Genomic DNA, 15,913 nt, shown 5'->3' on the forward strand with positions numbered 1-15,913 from the left:
CCGCCCGCCTCGGCCTCCCAAAGTGCTGGGATTACAGGCTTGAGCCACCACGCCCGGCCGCTCTTCTCCATTTCTAAATGTTAGAAAGTTAACAGTCTGCTTGGGAAAATAATGAAGTTATATACAATTTGATGTGTCAAAAATAAATCCATACATGAATATATACCTGATCTTGAATTGGAGAAGAATTTTCAAATAGTAAAAGCAAAGAAAACAAAGCCAAAGATCAACTACCCCAAAATTGAAGCCTTGTAAATTTAAAAAACACCATGTCTTTACAAAATATATGAGAAAGATGAGATAGTATCTTCACATATGAAAAGTTCTTATAAATCATTGAGAAAAAAGATTGCCTCATCCCCATACAGAATGAGTGAGGTGTATGCAGGCATTATTATGGAAACAGCTGTTACATGTAAAAAAAAAAAAAAGGGATCAGCCTGATTACAGTAGTCCCCCTTTATCTCAAGGGATATGTATTCCAAGACCCCCAGTGGATGCCTGGAATCAGGAATAGTGCTGTGCCGTACATATACCATTTTTAAAAATCTGATAATGAAGACCATTAATAAGTGACTAATAGGCATGGATATGCTGGACAAAGGGATGACTCACGTCCCAGGCAGGACAGAGTGGGATGGCACAAGATTTCATCACGCTGTTCAGAATGTTGGGCAGTTTAAAACTTCTAAATTGTTTTGAGGTTTTCTATTTAATATTTTCAGACTGTGGTTCACTACTGGTAACTTGAAACCATGGAAAGTGAAAACAAGGATATGGGGGGACTACTGTATTAAGAAATTAACATTAAATTAAAACTATAACATAAAACCGTTTTTCACCTGCCACACTGGCAAGCATTAAGAAATGAAATGGGTACTTTTGTGGACTGTTGGTAGAACTCTAAATGCATTCTTTCCAAAGCATCTTTGACAATAAGTTTCACAGGCCTGAACTATATCCCTGTTGATTAGTTAATGGTGGAGACAGTCAAGCAACAGGCAATTACAGTACTATGTAAAATGCTGTTTATGATAGAGGCATGAACAGAGCGCTGGGGGAAACGAGGGAAGCAGGGAGAATTCTACCTGAGGACATTAAGAAAGATCTCAAACAATGGAGGATGGATAATTTTACAAGCAAACAAATAAGGGAAAATCAGTTCCAGGCAAAATGTCATGTGCAGAGGTACAAAGTGGTCAGAATTACTTATGTATTTGTAATTTTGTGTTGGGTTGGGGTTGGGAGAAGGCAAGGGCAAGGTGTAGTAAAAGATGATGTGACACTGGAGAGAAACTCTGAACCCAGCTGAAAAGCTCCATGTACACTGCTCTCAGGAGTTTTGATTTATAAGTAGAAGTCTTTCAATAAGGGATTGGTATTCAGGCTTAATGAGATCCTGAACTGAGTATTTGACAATGAAAACGGAGAAAATAAACCTGGATTCAGAAAGATTTCTTCAGTTGAAATAACTAGAATTAGATGACTGATTCGAAGGGATGAGGGGAGAAGGTGTAAGGGAAGTCTCATCATGCACTGCAGTCGTATCTAGCGATTTAAATTTGAGATTATGACACTGGCACACACTTCAAAGGTTTTGAAAGGATACACAATGCAGCTTTCTCCTAACCTATGCTAAAGCTGAGGTGTGGATGCCCTGGAAGACCTGCTGATCACAATCTCCCAAGCAGTAGAGCTGAAACCCTAGCTATAAGCTACATTATATGTAAGTGTAGAAAAATGAGTGTGTGCCAGGTTGTGATATGCATTGAGTAAGTAAGTATATCTGTTTGTGTGTTTTCTCAAATGCTGTCCTATGTTTAGCACATTTTAAAAGAGTAATTTGAGTCGCTGTATTTATTTTAAATTAGAGTAATTGTCCATTAACCTATTCTGTCAGTGTTTCTCAGAGTTAACCAGCTATATCAGAAATCACCTCAGGTTTCTTATTTGAAAATGCAAATATTTGGGCCCTTTTCAGTCATATCTAAATCTCTTGGAATGAGGACTTATAAAGAGCAGTAGGTAAATCATGTACACTAAAGTTTCTTGCTTTAGAAGTGTGTAAATAAGAACCACTGACAATAGTGATTATAGGTGAGACTTTGGGGACCAGATGAGTTCCTTGGCATGGATTGATTCATGAACACTACAGTTTTAAAAATGAAAAAGTTACTCCTATTTATTTATTTTTATATTTATTTATTGAGACGAAGTCTCGCTCTTGACCCCCAGGCTGGAGTGCAATGGCACGATCTTGGCTCACTGCAACCTCTGCCTCCCGGATTCAAGTAACTTTCCTGCCTTAGCCTCTTGAGTAGCTGGGATTACAGGCACCTGCCACCACGCCCAGCTAATTTTTGTATTTTTAGTAGAGACAGGGTTTCACCATGTTGGCCAGGCTGGTCTTCAACTCCTCACCTCAGGTGATCCGCCCACCTCAGGTGATCCGCCCACCTCAGCCTCCCTGTGCTGGGATTACGGGCATGAGCCACTGTGTCTGGCCCAGTTACTCCTATTTTTAAAAACAAAGATGATAGGAATATTACAGTTAGGTTATTGAATTAGAAAGAAAAGACCACATATATCCTAACTCTAAGTTCAATTTAGCCAAGATGAGTTGATAATGCTACTTATATACTTGTGGCTTTTCCCTTGTCCCTAGTTTTTCATATGCAGGACAAAGCTCTTGGTGACACATTGAGCAGGCAGGGTTCTACTGAAATTCAGAAAGCTGCTTTCTTATTCCATTACTCCCCTTTTACCCCATGGTTTTTGGTGCTATAATGGAAAAACCAAGCTGACAATCTAACCACTTTGGTGAAGGGAACATTGACAAATGTGCTTTCATAATTCTCAAATCAAACTGGGCATCAGGATGGTTACATGTTTATCTCGGGTATGGGAGTGAGGAGGGAGAAGCAGATTGTTTCTTAATATCCCAAATATGATCGCTGTCTTCAGATATCTGGAAGGTGTACTTGGCCAACGTGATTATATGCATTTATATATAAAGGGCAAGGCTTCCTTGTGTGCATGCATCTTAATTTTAATCTTGTTATCCATGAATGGAAAATTAAAATGCTTACAGCACATTCAAAGTATGATTTCTAAGTCATAACATTAAGTTACAGTTTCTAAAGAGTGTTAGAGTATAAATTTACAAACCTCCTATTGCAGATTGCTTGATTTGGCATTTAAAGACTGGGATTGGTCATTTGATGATGTTGATGGTGGTGGTGATGATGATGACGATGTTTTTGATTTCTGAAGAAATAAATGGGGTAAATCAAAAAACAAAAAATCAGTTATTTTAGTACTTCAACGTAGCGCATGTGGTTTGCACTTGGGCTTTCATTATTTTTTATTTCTGAAACTTGTTTTTAATAGTATATAGTTAAAAGTAGTCTTCAAAAAGTTGCTAACTGAAATTTACATGTTAAGTGTAAAAGTGAAATGCTATGTTCAGATTCTTCATTGGCTATAAATTTTTAATACAATTAGAATTTATCTTAGGAATGAGATGTAGCAATCACAAAAGGAGTTAATTCTGATACGTTCTGTTCATTCCAAAGAAGCCATATTCAGAAGAGAAGTAAAATTTACAACGTTTTCAAGTTCCTACAGCTATATTAGTTTGTGAACATAGCATGGGATTCCTTTCTCCCTCCATCTCTCTCCACTTATTTCCAACTTGCAAGAATTGAAAGCATAAAAACTTTATAAGTCTAATAAGTGCTGTGAAATAGCTGTTTCTGATTTGGCGTTTTGTGTGTGATGCTGTGAAATGTTTGCTTTGTGAGAATTTAATGTTACCCTTGCTGAAGAATGTCAGTGATACGCTGTGAGAATTGTGCTTTTAGAAAATGTAAAATAGTTTGGTTAATAGTGGCTCAAGGAGATTTGAATGAAAGTTGAGCCTCAACTTAAACCTTTTACATAGAAAGATTTAAAAGAAATAATGTCTGTTTTAGTCTAAGTAAGCATGTTGCAAAACATAAATCAGGTAGTATTGGTATCTATTTATAATCAGGTTTCATAGAGTAGCTCGTATATATTTACAAAACAATGTATTTGGTCCTGTCTTATAGATAAAAAAAATGTGGCTTAGGGTTGAACAGCCAAGTAGAACCTGATCAATAGGCCCATCTCCCTTTCAGCTACATGAGGCAGCTGGCAGTTCAACCCCAAATCAAACTTTATCTTCTGAGTTACTCTGTGGCATATTGTTTAACCCTAATAGCTTGTTAACCATATTAAAACTTGTGTGTAATGTGTGTAGCTAAAATTCCAAAATCCCAAGTTGGTTTGGGAAAGAATATAATTGCATGTACCTGCAGGAAAAGTAATACAGTAAGTATGTTTATGCATGATTTTAGTGTTAAAAAACATAGTAGTTGGAAGACTGTATAGTTTAATAATGTGAATGGAATGCTTTTTCTAGGAATTTAACAATCTCTTACATTATTTCACTGTATCAACTAACTTTATTTTTTCTTTCTTTCCAGCTAACTGCCTTCTATGAAAGCAGTCATTATTCAAGGTGATCGTATTCTTCCAGTGAGAACAAGACTGAAATATGATGGCCCAAAATTTATTAAAAAGCTATATTTTCCTGAGAGACTGATACATACACTCATACATAGATGTGTTCCCCTTTTCCCTGTAATATAAATTACAAATCTGGGCTCCTTTGAAGCAGCAGGTTGAACCAACAATGATTGGTTGATAGACTAAGGATATATGCAACTCTTCCAGACTTTTCCATAAAGCGCTCTCGGCAGTCACTCACACTACAATGCACACAAGGATTGAGAAGAGTTAAAGTCTAAAGAAAATGTCTTTTCTAGCTTCAACAGAGAGGTTTCACCAGCACATTTACCAGAAGAATCTGGGAATGGATTCCACTACAGTGATACTGACTGCATCTTTAAGAAGTGACCATTATACTGTGTATATATATATAAACACACAGCATATATATATATATATAGTACTCTAATACTGCAAGGTTTTTTAAACTTCCCACTTTATTTTTTTATACACATTAATCAGATATCATTACTTACTGCAGTTGCAACTATGCACTTGTATAAAGCCATAATGTTGGAGTTTATATCACTCATTCCTGTGTACCTGATGGAAGTTGCATGTTCATGTTTAAGCAGTTACTGTAACAAGAAGTTTAAAGTTAATTATATCAGTTTCCTAATGCTTCATGATAGGCAACTTGACCCATTTTGAATGCCTTAATTTAATTTTTTTTCAAAGTCTCAGCCCTTTCTGTATTAAAAAACAAAAACAAGTGTTTACCAGCTCTTAGGATGTAAACTAGCTTTGTGGAAGAGAAATCGTGCACTATTTTTACACATAAATAGTTATATCAATGTCAGCCTATTTTGATTAACAAATGTTTTTAAAGTATTATTGGTTATAGAAACAATAATGGATGGTGTTGGAACTAATATATCCTTGATGTCTATTATTCATTCAACCCTTTTTACAGACCTCAGTATTAGTCTGTGATTACAAAATATTTTCTTTGCTTTAAATTTGCTGGCTACCCTATATGTTTTTATTCCTGGTAAAGACATTTGTGATTACGTTTTCACGCTTAAGATTCAAAAATTTTCCCAAATACAAAGAAAACTAAGACGGACTGTAGATACATTTTAAATATTTAAATATGATCCTCAGACATACAGCTGTGTGTGGCAATATTTTAATACTGGGTTAAGAAAACTGGTAACTGGGAAGAAGTGGCCTCAAAGGCACTTAATTTGATTTTTATTTTTTAAATGCTGTCAAAATTACAGTTTATGCAGGACCATTCGTGTTATATTCTCATGATCCCAGATAAGTGTATGTTTTATACTGCAACAGTATGCAGCAATAGTAAGCATCAAGTTTTTGTTTTTTGTTTTTTGTTTTTTTAAATTATGAAGTCTTTTAACAGTCTCTCTTTATATAAATACACACAGAGTTTGGTATGGTATTTAAATACATCATTTGGCTGGGCGTGGTGGCTCACGCCTGTAATCCTAGCACTTTGGGAGGCTGAGGTGGGGGCAGCGTTCAACTGAGGTCAGAAGTTCAAGACCAGCCTGGCCAATATGGTGAAACCGTGTCTCTACTAAAATACAAAAATTAACTGCACGTGATGGTGGGTGCCTGTAATCCCAGCTACTTGGGAGGCTGAGACATGAGACCGGAGACTCGAACCGGAGAGATGGTGGTTGCAGCGAGCTGCTATCACACCGCTGCACTCCAGCCTGGGCAGCTGAGCGAGACTCCGTCTCAAAAAAAAAAAAAAAGTCATCTAATATTTCGATGAAGGAAGTAGACATTTTTCATTGATTCCCTCTGACATCAGTTAGAGATGTTTAAAGAGTTAGATCCCCACAATAGATAGTATTGTGGAAACTGAAGAGTAGCCACTGGCCTACTGATAGACTGAAACTGATTTTGTTATTCTTATGTTCTCCAGTCTGCACTCTGCTGTGCTGTCTGTGCTCAGACTAGATGTGCATGCCGTTTCCCTTGCAGGTGTGTTCTGCAGCTCTGGTTTTGGGGGACAGCTCTTTTTTAAGTAAGATTAAAAAATAAAAAATATATAAAATTTATATAGAATAAATATTTCCATTCATTAGAGTTGTTAAAAGGAGACTGAATTAATATTTTATATAAAGATTTTGTTACATTATGGGAGGTTCTATCCTATTCTGAATTGGAGAGTATATATATATATATATATATATATTTTTAATAAACTTTATTAAGGTGAAATAATTTCAAGTTTACACGAGTAACAAATATTTGAGTAAAAAAGGCAAAAGTTTAAATTTGGAATGCTGTATATATTAGAGAATATGAGGAATCATGGTGTGACCAACTGTACAAGGAAGATTCATATGAAGGTCTTAGGGGAAAAATAATTCTGAAGGGTGAAAAAAAAATCTCTCCCATGGAGATTCTTCACATTATATGGTTTGACGTAAGGGTTTATAAGGTTGTTTGTCCAACTAATGAAAATGCGCTTAATAAAAAATTCTGGCCTTGGGTGAGAATTCGCTTTTTACCGCATTGCTGCTTTCACGTACATACATGAGTGCATGCATCTATAAACGTGTTTTCTTTCCAACACTTATTAAATATGAAACAACCTGATTTTGTGCTCGTTTCTCTTTTTTTCTTGAGGCCCTAAAGCTTCCAAGATAAATATTTATAAGACTAAAAGTTGCTTGTTCCTTCACACCTGATTTCTCCTAGAGCCATAAATACCTCCTATGGGGAACTAAGAAATCATGAATACTGGGATTTTCTTATTGGATTTTTTACTTTTGTGGGGATGACGAGACAGAAGTGAAAGGAAAACTGGTGCCGATATTGCTGTTTAAATTAATGTATAGTGAAAGTTTTTAAAGTATTAATTTTAAAAAACCATGTTCTCTAGAAACAAATTTTAAAAATCTATATGAAAGTTTTAAAATGTTCTAGCTAACTAGTAAAGTTAAGCATACCAGTAAAGCCAAAATAAAGGTTAGTGCTTTTAAAACTAACCTGTGTTAAGAGTTACAGGAATCCGGCTCTAAAGTATCTATTTTGCATCCATTTATCTATAGATCCTAAACAGAAATACTCTAGGTTGCTACACCACAGTTTTAAGAAGTTATGCTGCGGCTGTTATTCTCTTCTAGGATTCCGGTGGTAAAGTAGAGAAACTCGGACACTGTATTAACCTTATTGAAACATGCTTTAAATCGTGTCTAAAATCTGATTTGAGCAAGTCACTGCCGAGCTTCTCAGTCTGCATTGACACTGCTACTGACTCACCTCTCCTTCCCTGGAATAAGGCTTCAGCTTCCCTATGTTGTGAAGACACCATTTGTAAGCACTTTGAACATAAGCACTGTGTGACAGCGCTGGATATCATGCTTGGGGGGGCCTCTCCCTGACTCCCATCCCCGTAATAATGAGTTTTGTTTGAAATTGTAATAAGTAATGAACTGCATGGTTTAGAAAATCATAAATATTTGATCAGCTGTCCCCTCTGAACAAAAATTGCACCCGTTTTTTAAAGTTTTGTTGCATCTTTGTAGTATGTAATTGTATTTCATGCCTGCTTTTTATAAAAAAAAAATAAAATGGAGACATAAGCATTTTCATACTTCTGTGAAATAGTCCTGGAATCCGGCAACTTTCTAAAGTTTACCCAAAACATTTGCTTTCTCTATAAGATGGGTATAAACAGTGGGATGAGGATAGTAAATAAGTCTTATAACTAAGGCTATAGACTTGTGATTCTTCTGCGCTATGATTCAATTCATGGAGGAATACCAAATTTCAACCAGGAGCCTATCTCTGCTTTGATTTGGGTGTTTTAAGATGCACACAAATATAACAAACTCATTTGAATTGGTGAGGATAAGGAAAAGAGGCAGGATGTCTGTTTTGTCAGGAAATAGTGTGCTGAGAAAGTGTTGTCTAAGGCAGTTATTTGCTATATGATCTTGGGCAGGTTATTCACTCTGAGCCTCAGTGTTTTCATCTGTAAAATGGAGATTGTGTCTACTTTACAGGATCACTGCCAGATTAAGTACGATAATGTGTGTAGAATGTCTGAAATGGCTCCAGTGTTGGTTGCCCTACAAAGGGGGAAAAACAGAGACCTCGTCACCTAAGTATGCTTTTAAAGGAGTTGCTTTAAGCAATGATAAAGTAGTAATGTTATCGAAATAAAACATTTGTTGGAATAAAAATCATGTAATTTGTATTGATGCTAATGGTCAGATTATAACAGCAAATGAAAAAAGATTAACTTGGATGTTTAAAAATATGATATCTGTAATTTTAACAACTACAGAATGAATAATTGTTTTTAGATATCATGTTCCTCTTCCTGTTGGTCCCAGGCAGTAGTTCTAAAAGGATTAACCAGTTTATTTAAAAACTATACCTTACATAAAATAGTCATATTAATGATTGACAGTTTTAAGACTCAGCAGAATTCAAAATATGAAAATTTATTTTGCATAGGAAACAATCTCTGGTAAACATCATTACTGCATATAACAAAACAATGCCTTCAATTAAAGGGGGAAAGTGAGTTTTTAAACATTAGGGTTAATTTAGAAGAAAATACAGTATATAATAATCTTAACATCATATTTAGGGTAAAAATACTATAATGTGAAAAAAATCCCTAAGAACTGGACAGAACCTACCTAACACCACCCTTTACTGTGTATGTTTTCAGTAGACAAAAGGTATTTTGTACCAGATTCCAGCAGTGGTAATTATATAGTTGTGGCCCTTTAAATAATGGCAGCATTGTCGTTGAAGCAGAACGCTTACTGGGATTTCCTCATCGAAAGTAGAGATTGCAGCTAATCCTAGTACCTTTTGTGAAGAATTACTTAAGGCACAGTGCGAAGTTGAAGGACTATTTGGTACAAACTCAAGCCAGTTACATGTATGCTTGCCTTGGTATCCTTGCTAGAGCACGTGCAGGTGTAATACTGTATTATATAAAACAAGGCCACCCTGTTGTAGCTATGTTACAATTAAACATCAGTCCCAGAAAGTGAACCCTAGTCATTTATTATAGGTGTCCACCTCTGACTTGGAACAAAATGCCACTCTGTTCCTGTTCATTTTTGTCATGGAGAGGATTTATTTCCTAAAAGATTCTGAAAGCCAACAAATCGATGTAGTTCTTCATATAGAACTTAAGAGTAAGGGTCAAAATGGCCTCAAAATGGGCTTCGTGGATGACTTCCAATAGTCACGGGCCTTCTCAGCACTGCAGATGTCTGAGCGCTACCGTAACCTAACGAAGGAGGGAAATTGGTATTTTTAAAGAAGTATTCAAGTGGCTCTTCCAAGTCTAAAGAAGCCTTTGGCTTCAAAGATTATAAACTGATTTACTAAATGTATAAAATTTATGAAATTTACTAAATTATTAATTTAGCAAAGAGCTGCTTTTTCCTTTGGTTCAGTTACTCAGAATCCACTGTGTGAAGGAATAATGTATCCATCATTCAGCCTTTACAGCGGTCTTCCGGTAGCGAAGTACTGTCACTGTTACCCATATATTTAAAGCCAGCATGATCACAAAACGTGTAAGAACTGAAATAAAAAAAAAAAAAGTGTATTAAAAACTGTCTTCACAATATAGAGCAAAACCACCTCCTGCTCAAAGTGTAAGCCTAAAGCTTCACCCCCAACCCCCAAAATGAACAATTTTGGTTCCAGGTATTTCTGGGGAAATGATCTTCCTATCATAATGACTACTTTCGGCCCCTTGGCCCGAATTCATAAATAGTAATTTATCATCTTAAGTGCACAATTGATAGTAATGTGGCTCTGGCTAAGAAGGGTTATAACTTTTTTTTTCGGAGACAGTCTCGCTCTGTCACCCAGGCTGGGGTTCAGTGGCCTGTCTCGGCTCACTGCAACCTCCACCTTCTGGGTTCAAGTGATTCTCCCACCTCAGTCCTCAGGAAGCTGGGATGACAAGCGCCCACCACCATGTCTGGCTATTTTTTGTATTTTTAGTAGCGATGGGGTCTCACCATGTTGGCCAGGCTGGTCTCAAACTCCTGACCTCAAGTGATCTGCCCACCTTGGCCTCCCAAAGTGCTGGGATTACAGACATGAGCCACCACACCTGGCCTAAGAAGAGTTATAACTTTTAAAAATCCCTTTATAATCCCTTTAATTCATCTGAAGTCCTGACGGTGCTGCTGTGTCAGAACATTCCATGTTAAGCAAGGGTGGTTTAACATATTCTGTTAAGATCATCCTGAAAAACTGGCCCACATAACAAGGCATATTTTATATTCAAGTAAGCATGAAAATGTGTCTCTTTATGGAAAAATAAAAATACATATACATAACTTTAACAGTGACTTCACTTCTATTGTAAGGTACAGATAAAACTCCTGATAAATAGGTTTAATGAGATTTAAGATATCTTTGTGTTTGTAAAACACATGTAAGATTTTAGCTACACTGTTTTTAAAAAGTTATTCCCAGGCTGGGCGCGGTGCGCACGCCTGTAAACCCAGCACTTTGGGAGACGGAGGCGGGCGGATCACCTGAGGTCAGGAGTTCGAGACCAGCCTGGCCAACATGGTGAAACCCCGTCTCTACTAAAAATACAAAAATTGGCCAGGCATAGTAGAGCATGCCTGTAATCCCAGCTACTCTGGCAGGAGAACTGCTTGAACGTGGGAGGCAGAGGTTGCAGTGAGCCAAGATCACGCCACTGTACTCCAGCCTGGGTGACAGAGTGAGAATCCATCTCAAAACAAAACAAAACAAAGTTATTCCCAGATACACTGATCACTTTCAAGAATAGCTGTCATAGATAAGAAATAAGTCACAATGAGAACAATCTTGATCTTTTAAACTTAATTTCTAATGTATAGGTTTTGTTGTTTACTTGTGGTTTGACTCTCCTTTCCATGCTGAGAATTCAAGTCCTGTGGAAAGACCCAAACCTGTCTTCCTTCCCATTTCCCACTTGATCAAAGTTTCTGCTTTGACCAGAACAATTTTAGTCCTGTCATCAGAACTGACAAAAAGTATTCGAGCAAAGGTATAACCTCCAGGAAGAGACTAACAAACATATCTCTGTTCTGAAGCACGATTTCTCAAATAATAATTAGCTCACGTAAAAGGTCTACATGCTGGGGACATTTTCTGATCTTCACAAGTGACACCCATCTGTTCTAATCATTTTCCAAAGATGTATAATATATGCTTGATTTGGGAGTTGAAAACAGCCTAAGGAATTACTAAATTATTTTGTGGTTAACCAAAGTACGTCCTCTTCCATGACAGCTTTTTCTTTTAAAGAAACAGAACAAGAACATAGTCCACTGGTGACACCACTTCCCTGCTTCAAAGCCTCCAGAGGCTTCCTACTCTTTGTGGGCAGTTCTTGTAGGCCCTGAATACTTGGGCCACTGCCAGCCTCGCGCCCTTCCTCTCCTGAAACTCACCCACTTGTCACTGTCCCCCTGCTCTCTGCACTCTAGCCCTTTGTCCTTCACTCATGACCTTCACATGCTGCTCCTTGTTAGGAGTCTGGCCTCCCCCAGCACCCTTTCCTCTGGCTAAACCTCTACTCATCCTTACCATCGCTCTTCTTCAAATTAATCTGCCCAGCTCCTGCAAACTGGGCCAGGTTCTCCTTAGATGCTCATCCTGCCCTACTCTTCCAAACTCTAATGTCCCATTAGAATTCAATAGGGAATTGTGTGATTACCTCATGTCCAATTCCACTGCTTAAGTGGAAGTTCCATGGAGATAGGAATCTATTATCTTGTGCATATTCTATCCCCTGTACTATAAGAAGGAGAGGCTTAATAATAAAAATGGTTACCAATAAGACTAGGAATACATTGTTGCCATCTTCTAAACCTGTAATCCAATAGAGCCAAGTCCATCCATTAAGCCCTAACACCGTTCACAAATGAAGGAGGCACAAATAGCACAAAACTCAAAAAGGAAGTGAGAATATATTTTGCTTACTTGTAAAATCATTGGTGGTCATTAAGGTTGTGATTATTCTTGCTGTAAAAGAAAACTTGCAGCAATAAGTAACTTGCCTCTCAAGACATTTTGGGGTTTAGCTAATAATGTCTTTCCCTTTTAATATCCCAATATATATTAACCATTATTTCTTAATTATTTTTATTTTTTTTACCAATATATATTAACTATTCTTGATAGAGTTTGGTAGTACAGAAAACTAAATAGTGCTGTACTTCGTAATTACATAAAAACTAGCCATGCCGGATCACCTGAGGTCAGGAGTTCGAGACCAGCTGGGCCAACATGGCAAAACCCTGTCTCTACTAAAAATACAAAAATTAGCCAGGTGTAGTGACAGGCGCCTGTAATCCCAGCTACTCAGGAGGCTGAGGCAGGAGAATCACTTGAACCTGGGAGGCGGAGGTTGCAGTGAGCTGAGATCGCGCCAATGCACTCCAGCCAGGGCGACAGAGCCAGACTCCATCTCAAAAACCCAATGGTTTTGAAACTACTCCTAAGGGAGGGTACCTAGAAGGTACTCGAGCGCTGCCCACGGAAACTCGGAAAGACTGCGCTCCCTTCCACTGTCTTCTGTGCTAACCCGCAACCCTCAACCCTCCAAAAGCAACTCTTAATAATTCTCAGTTACAAATTGAGCCTCTGGGTAGTTTTATTTAAAGAAAGGCTCCCACTAATTAAAAACAATGTTTTGGCCAGGCGCAGTGGCTCGCGCCTGTAATCCCAGCACTTTGGGAGGCTGAGGCAGGTGGATCATGAGGTCAGGAGTTTGAGACCAGCCTGGCCAACATGGGGAAACCCCCATCTCCACTAAAAATATAAAAATTAGCCGGGTGTGGTGGCCGGCGCCTGTAATCCCAGCTACTTGGGAGGCTGAGGCAGGAGAATTGCTTGAAACCGGAAGGCGGAGGTTGCAGTGAGCTGCGATTGCGCCACCACACTCTAGCCTAAGCAAAAGAGCGAAACTCCATCTCAAAAAACAAACAAACAATAAAGGTTTTCAAATCACTGATTTCTATCCTTGCATTTTATAGATAAGGAGACTGAGGCCCAGAAAAGGGGAAGATTTTTCCAAGGGTTTAACTAGAACTATTTTGTTTAGTTCATTTGTGTGCTATAGCCCTTTACTTAGTAAACATTTAGGAAACTGGAGTAACAGTTTAAACCGACACACGAGCGCAGACAGCGGCATGACTTGCGAGTTAGAGAAGACCACTGCCTGCAGCTCAAGGTATGCCTTTCCCAGCCCAATACCAGCCCATCAAAACCCCTCTCTGCTAACACATTCTGCATGTAGCACATATTGACATAGTAGTTTTTTGGTCTTATCTTCCAACTAAACTGCAAGCCCCTGAAAGGCAGAGGCCAAATCCTATAAAATGTTTTGTTGACACATTTGATAAACCAAGGCTTTACACACAGACACCACATAAATAGCTGTTGATTAAATCACCATTTAAATAAAATAAATCATGTAAGTAGACAGAAGACTTCAGTCAGGGAAGCGGCCACCAAAGTACTCTCAAACTTTTTAAAAGGCTGTTAATAACCACACATCTAACAAGGGTTAATGACCAAAATATGTAAGAAACTCAAATGACCCAATTAAAAAATGGGCAAAGGATCTGAATAGACATTTCTCCAAAGAAAACATACAGGGCCAGGTACAGTGGCTCATACCTGTAACCCCAACACTTTGGGAGGCTGAGGTGAGATGAACACTTGAGCCCAGTAGTCTGAGACCAGCCTTGGCAACACAGTGAGACCCATCTCTACAAAACATTGGCTGGGGGCGGTGGCTCACGCCTGTAATCCTAGCACTCTGGGAGGCCAAGGCGGGTGGATCACTTGAGGTCAGGAGTTCAAAACCAGCCTAGCCAACATGGTGAAAATCCGTCTCTACTAAAAATACAATTAGCCAGGCATGGTGGCATGTGCCTGTAATCCCAGCTACTCGGGAGGCTGAGGCAGGAGAATCGCTTGCCTTGGAGGCAGAGGTTGCAGTAAGCCAAGATTGCACCACTGCACTCCAGCCTGGGTGACAGAGCAAGACTCTGTCTCGAAATAATAATTAATAATTAATAATTAGCCAGGTGTGGTGGTGTGTGCCTGTACTCCCAGCTACTTGGAAACCTGCAGTGAGTGAAGATCACATCACTGCACTCCAGCCTGTGACAGAGCGAGACCCTGTCAAAGAAAGAAAGTCTTGATTTTAAGACATAATTAAGACAAGCAACTTGCTGAATATAAAGACCAGCAGCCATGGATGGAGACATTGGCCCTTTAAGATGCAGAAGAACCATGACGAAATCTACTTAAAATATCTAAAACTAGTAAATCCAACTAATGTGACAGCTCTGAATTATAAAAATGTTTCTACCTATATATACCATATATGTATTTTAGGTAGTTTTTGTAAGAATCCAGATGAACAGTGAACATTTTAAAGTTAAGACCAAACAATGTGGCTGCTGAAAATCTCCATCACTACACATTTTATTCATCCTCAAAAGCCACTGTTCATCTTTTAAAACCAGTATTCAAATTTTTAAGATAAATTAGTGCATTCAATATAATCAAAGTCTTCATCTTTTCAAAGAAGAGAGAACTAATTAATATCAGGCCAGATTTTTGGAGAAAAATACGCTTTCATTTTTTTTTTCTTGGCAACTTAGATCTTACAGAAAATGGAGAACACTTTGCATTAAATCATCTTTGTAAACATGGATACACTTAGGAGGTTCTATTTGTAAATAGAACAGCTATTTGTAAAGCAGTAAAGTACCAGGGACCATGTTACTTCAACACCAACTTAACACCCTACTAGGTAGACACTTGGTGCTACCAAAGGCCTCCCCACCATCTGAGTCCGGTCCTTACTTGCACAGGTATAGGAAGAGAGGCTCCAAGTCAGCGCACTCACGGTTCCCGAGTCTCTCGTCTTCCACAGACACTGGAGCTGTGCAAACTTACTGGCCGCGCTGATGAAAGTACATAGATTCTGTTTGCAGATAAAATGTGAGAAAGTCACGAGTCTGTTTGTCAAAAAAGCAAAAGAGGCCGGGCACGGTGGCTCACACCTGTAATTCCAGCACTTTGAGAGGCCAAGGCGGGCGGATCACGAGGTCAGGAGATCGAGACCATCCTGGCTAACACGGTGAAACCTCATCTCTACTAAAAATACAAAAACTTAGCTGGGCGTGGTGGCGGGCGCCTGTAGTCCCAGCTACTTGGGAGGCTGAGGCAGGAAAATGGCGTGAACCCAGGAGGCGAAACTTGCAGTGAGCTGAGATCGTGCCACTGCACTCCAGCCTGGACACCAGAGTGAGACTCCGTCTCAAAAAAGGAAAAA

The 15,913-nt window shown here is 38.5% G+C and overlaps 2 protein-coding genes across 10 annotated transcripts in view; one reads left to right on the plus strand and one right to left on the minus strand.

The window, feature by feature from the left end:
- Positions 1-8,156, plus strand: part of ROCK2 (Rho-associated, coiled-coil containing protein kinase 2) — a 168,918-nt gene extending 160,762 nt beyond the window's left edge. For both annotated transcript variants that reach the window (XM_011960893.1, XM_011960894.1), the window contains one exon: positions 4,509-8,156. In XM_011960893.1, coding sequence (XP_011816283.1) covers positions 4,509-4,512 — 4 coding nt within the window. In that variant the 3' untranslated portion in view covers positions 4,513-8,156. The remainder of the gene's footprint in view (positions 1-4,508) is intronic.
- An 846-nt stretch (positions 8,157-9,002) lies between these two features.
- The window catches only part of PQLC3 (PQ loop repeat containing 3), a 27,999-nt gene continuing 21,088 nt past the window's right edge, over positions 9,003-15,913 (minus strand). Inside the window, exons 5-8 of one of the 8 annotated variants that reach the window (XR_001003894.1) lie at positions 15,442-15,562; positions 14,677-14,748; positions 12,541-12,582; positions 9,003-10,128 (exon numbers count right to left, since the gene is read on the minus strand). Coding sequence is in view for 5 of the 8 variants with exons in the window: in XM_011960895.1 (XP_011816285.1) it covers positions 10,037-10,128; positions 12,541-12,582; positions 15,442-15,562 (255 nt within the window). In the remaining 3 variants the exon portion in view is untranslated. Of the gene's footprint in view, positions 10,129-12,540; positions 12,583-14,676; positions 14,749-15,441; positions 15,563-15,628; positions 15,736-15,913 lie in introns of those variants that run through there. The other 7 variants (XM_011960895.1, XM_011960899.1, XM_011960896.1 and 4 more) reach the window with 7 other exon arrangements.

This window comes from Colobus angolensis, unplaced genomic scaffold (assembly GCF_000951035.1).
Source record: "Colobus angolensis palliatus isolate OR3802 unplaced genomic scaffold, Cang.pa_1.0 Scaffold53, whole genome shotgun sequence".
In the NCBI taxonomy this organism is placed as follows: Eukaryota; Metazoa; Chordata; class Mammalia; order Primates; family Cercopithecidae; genus Colobus; species Colobus angolensis.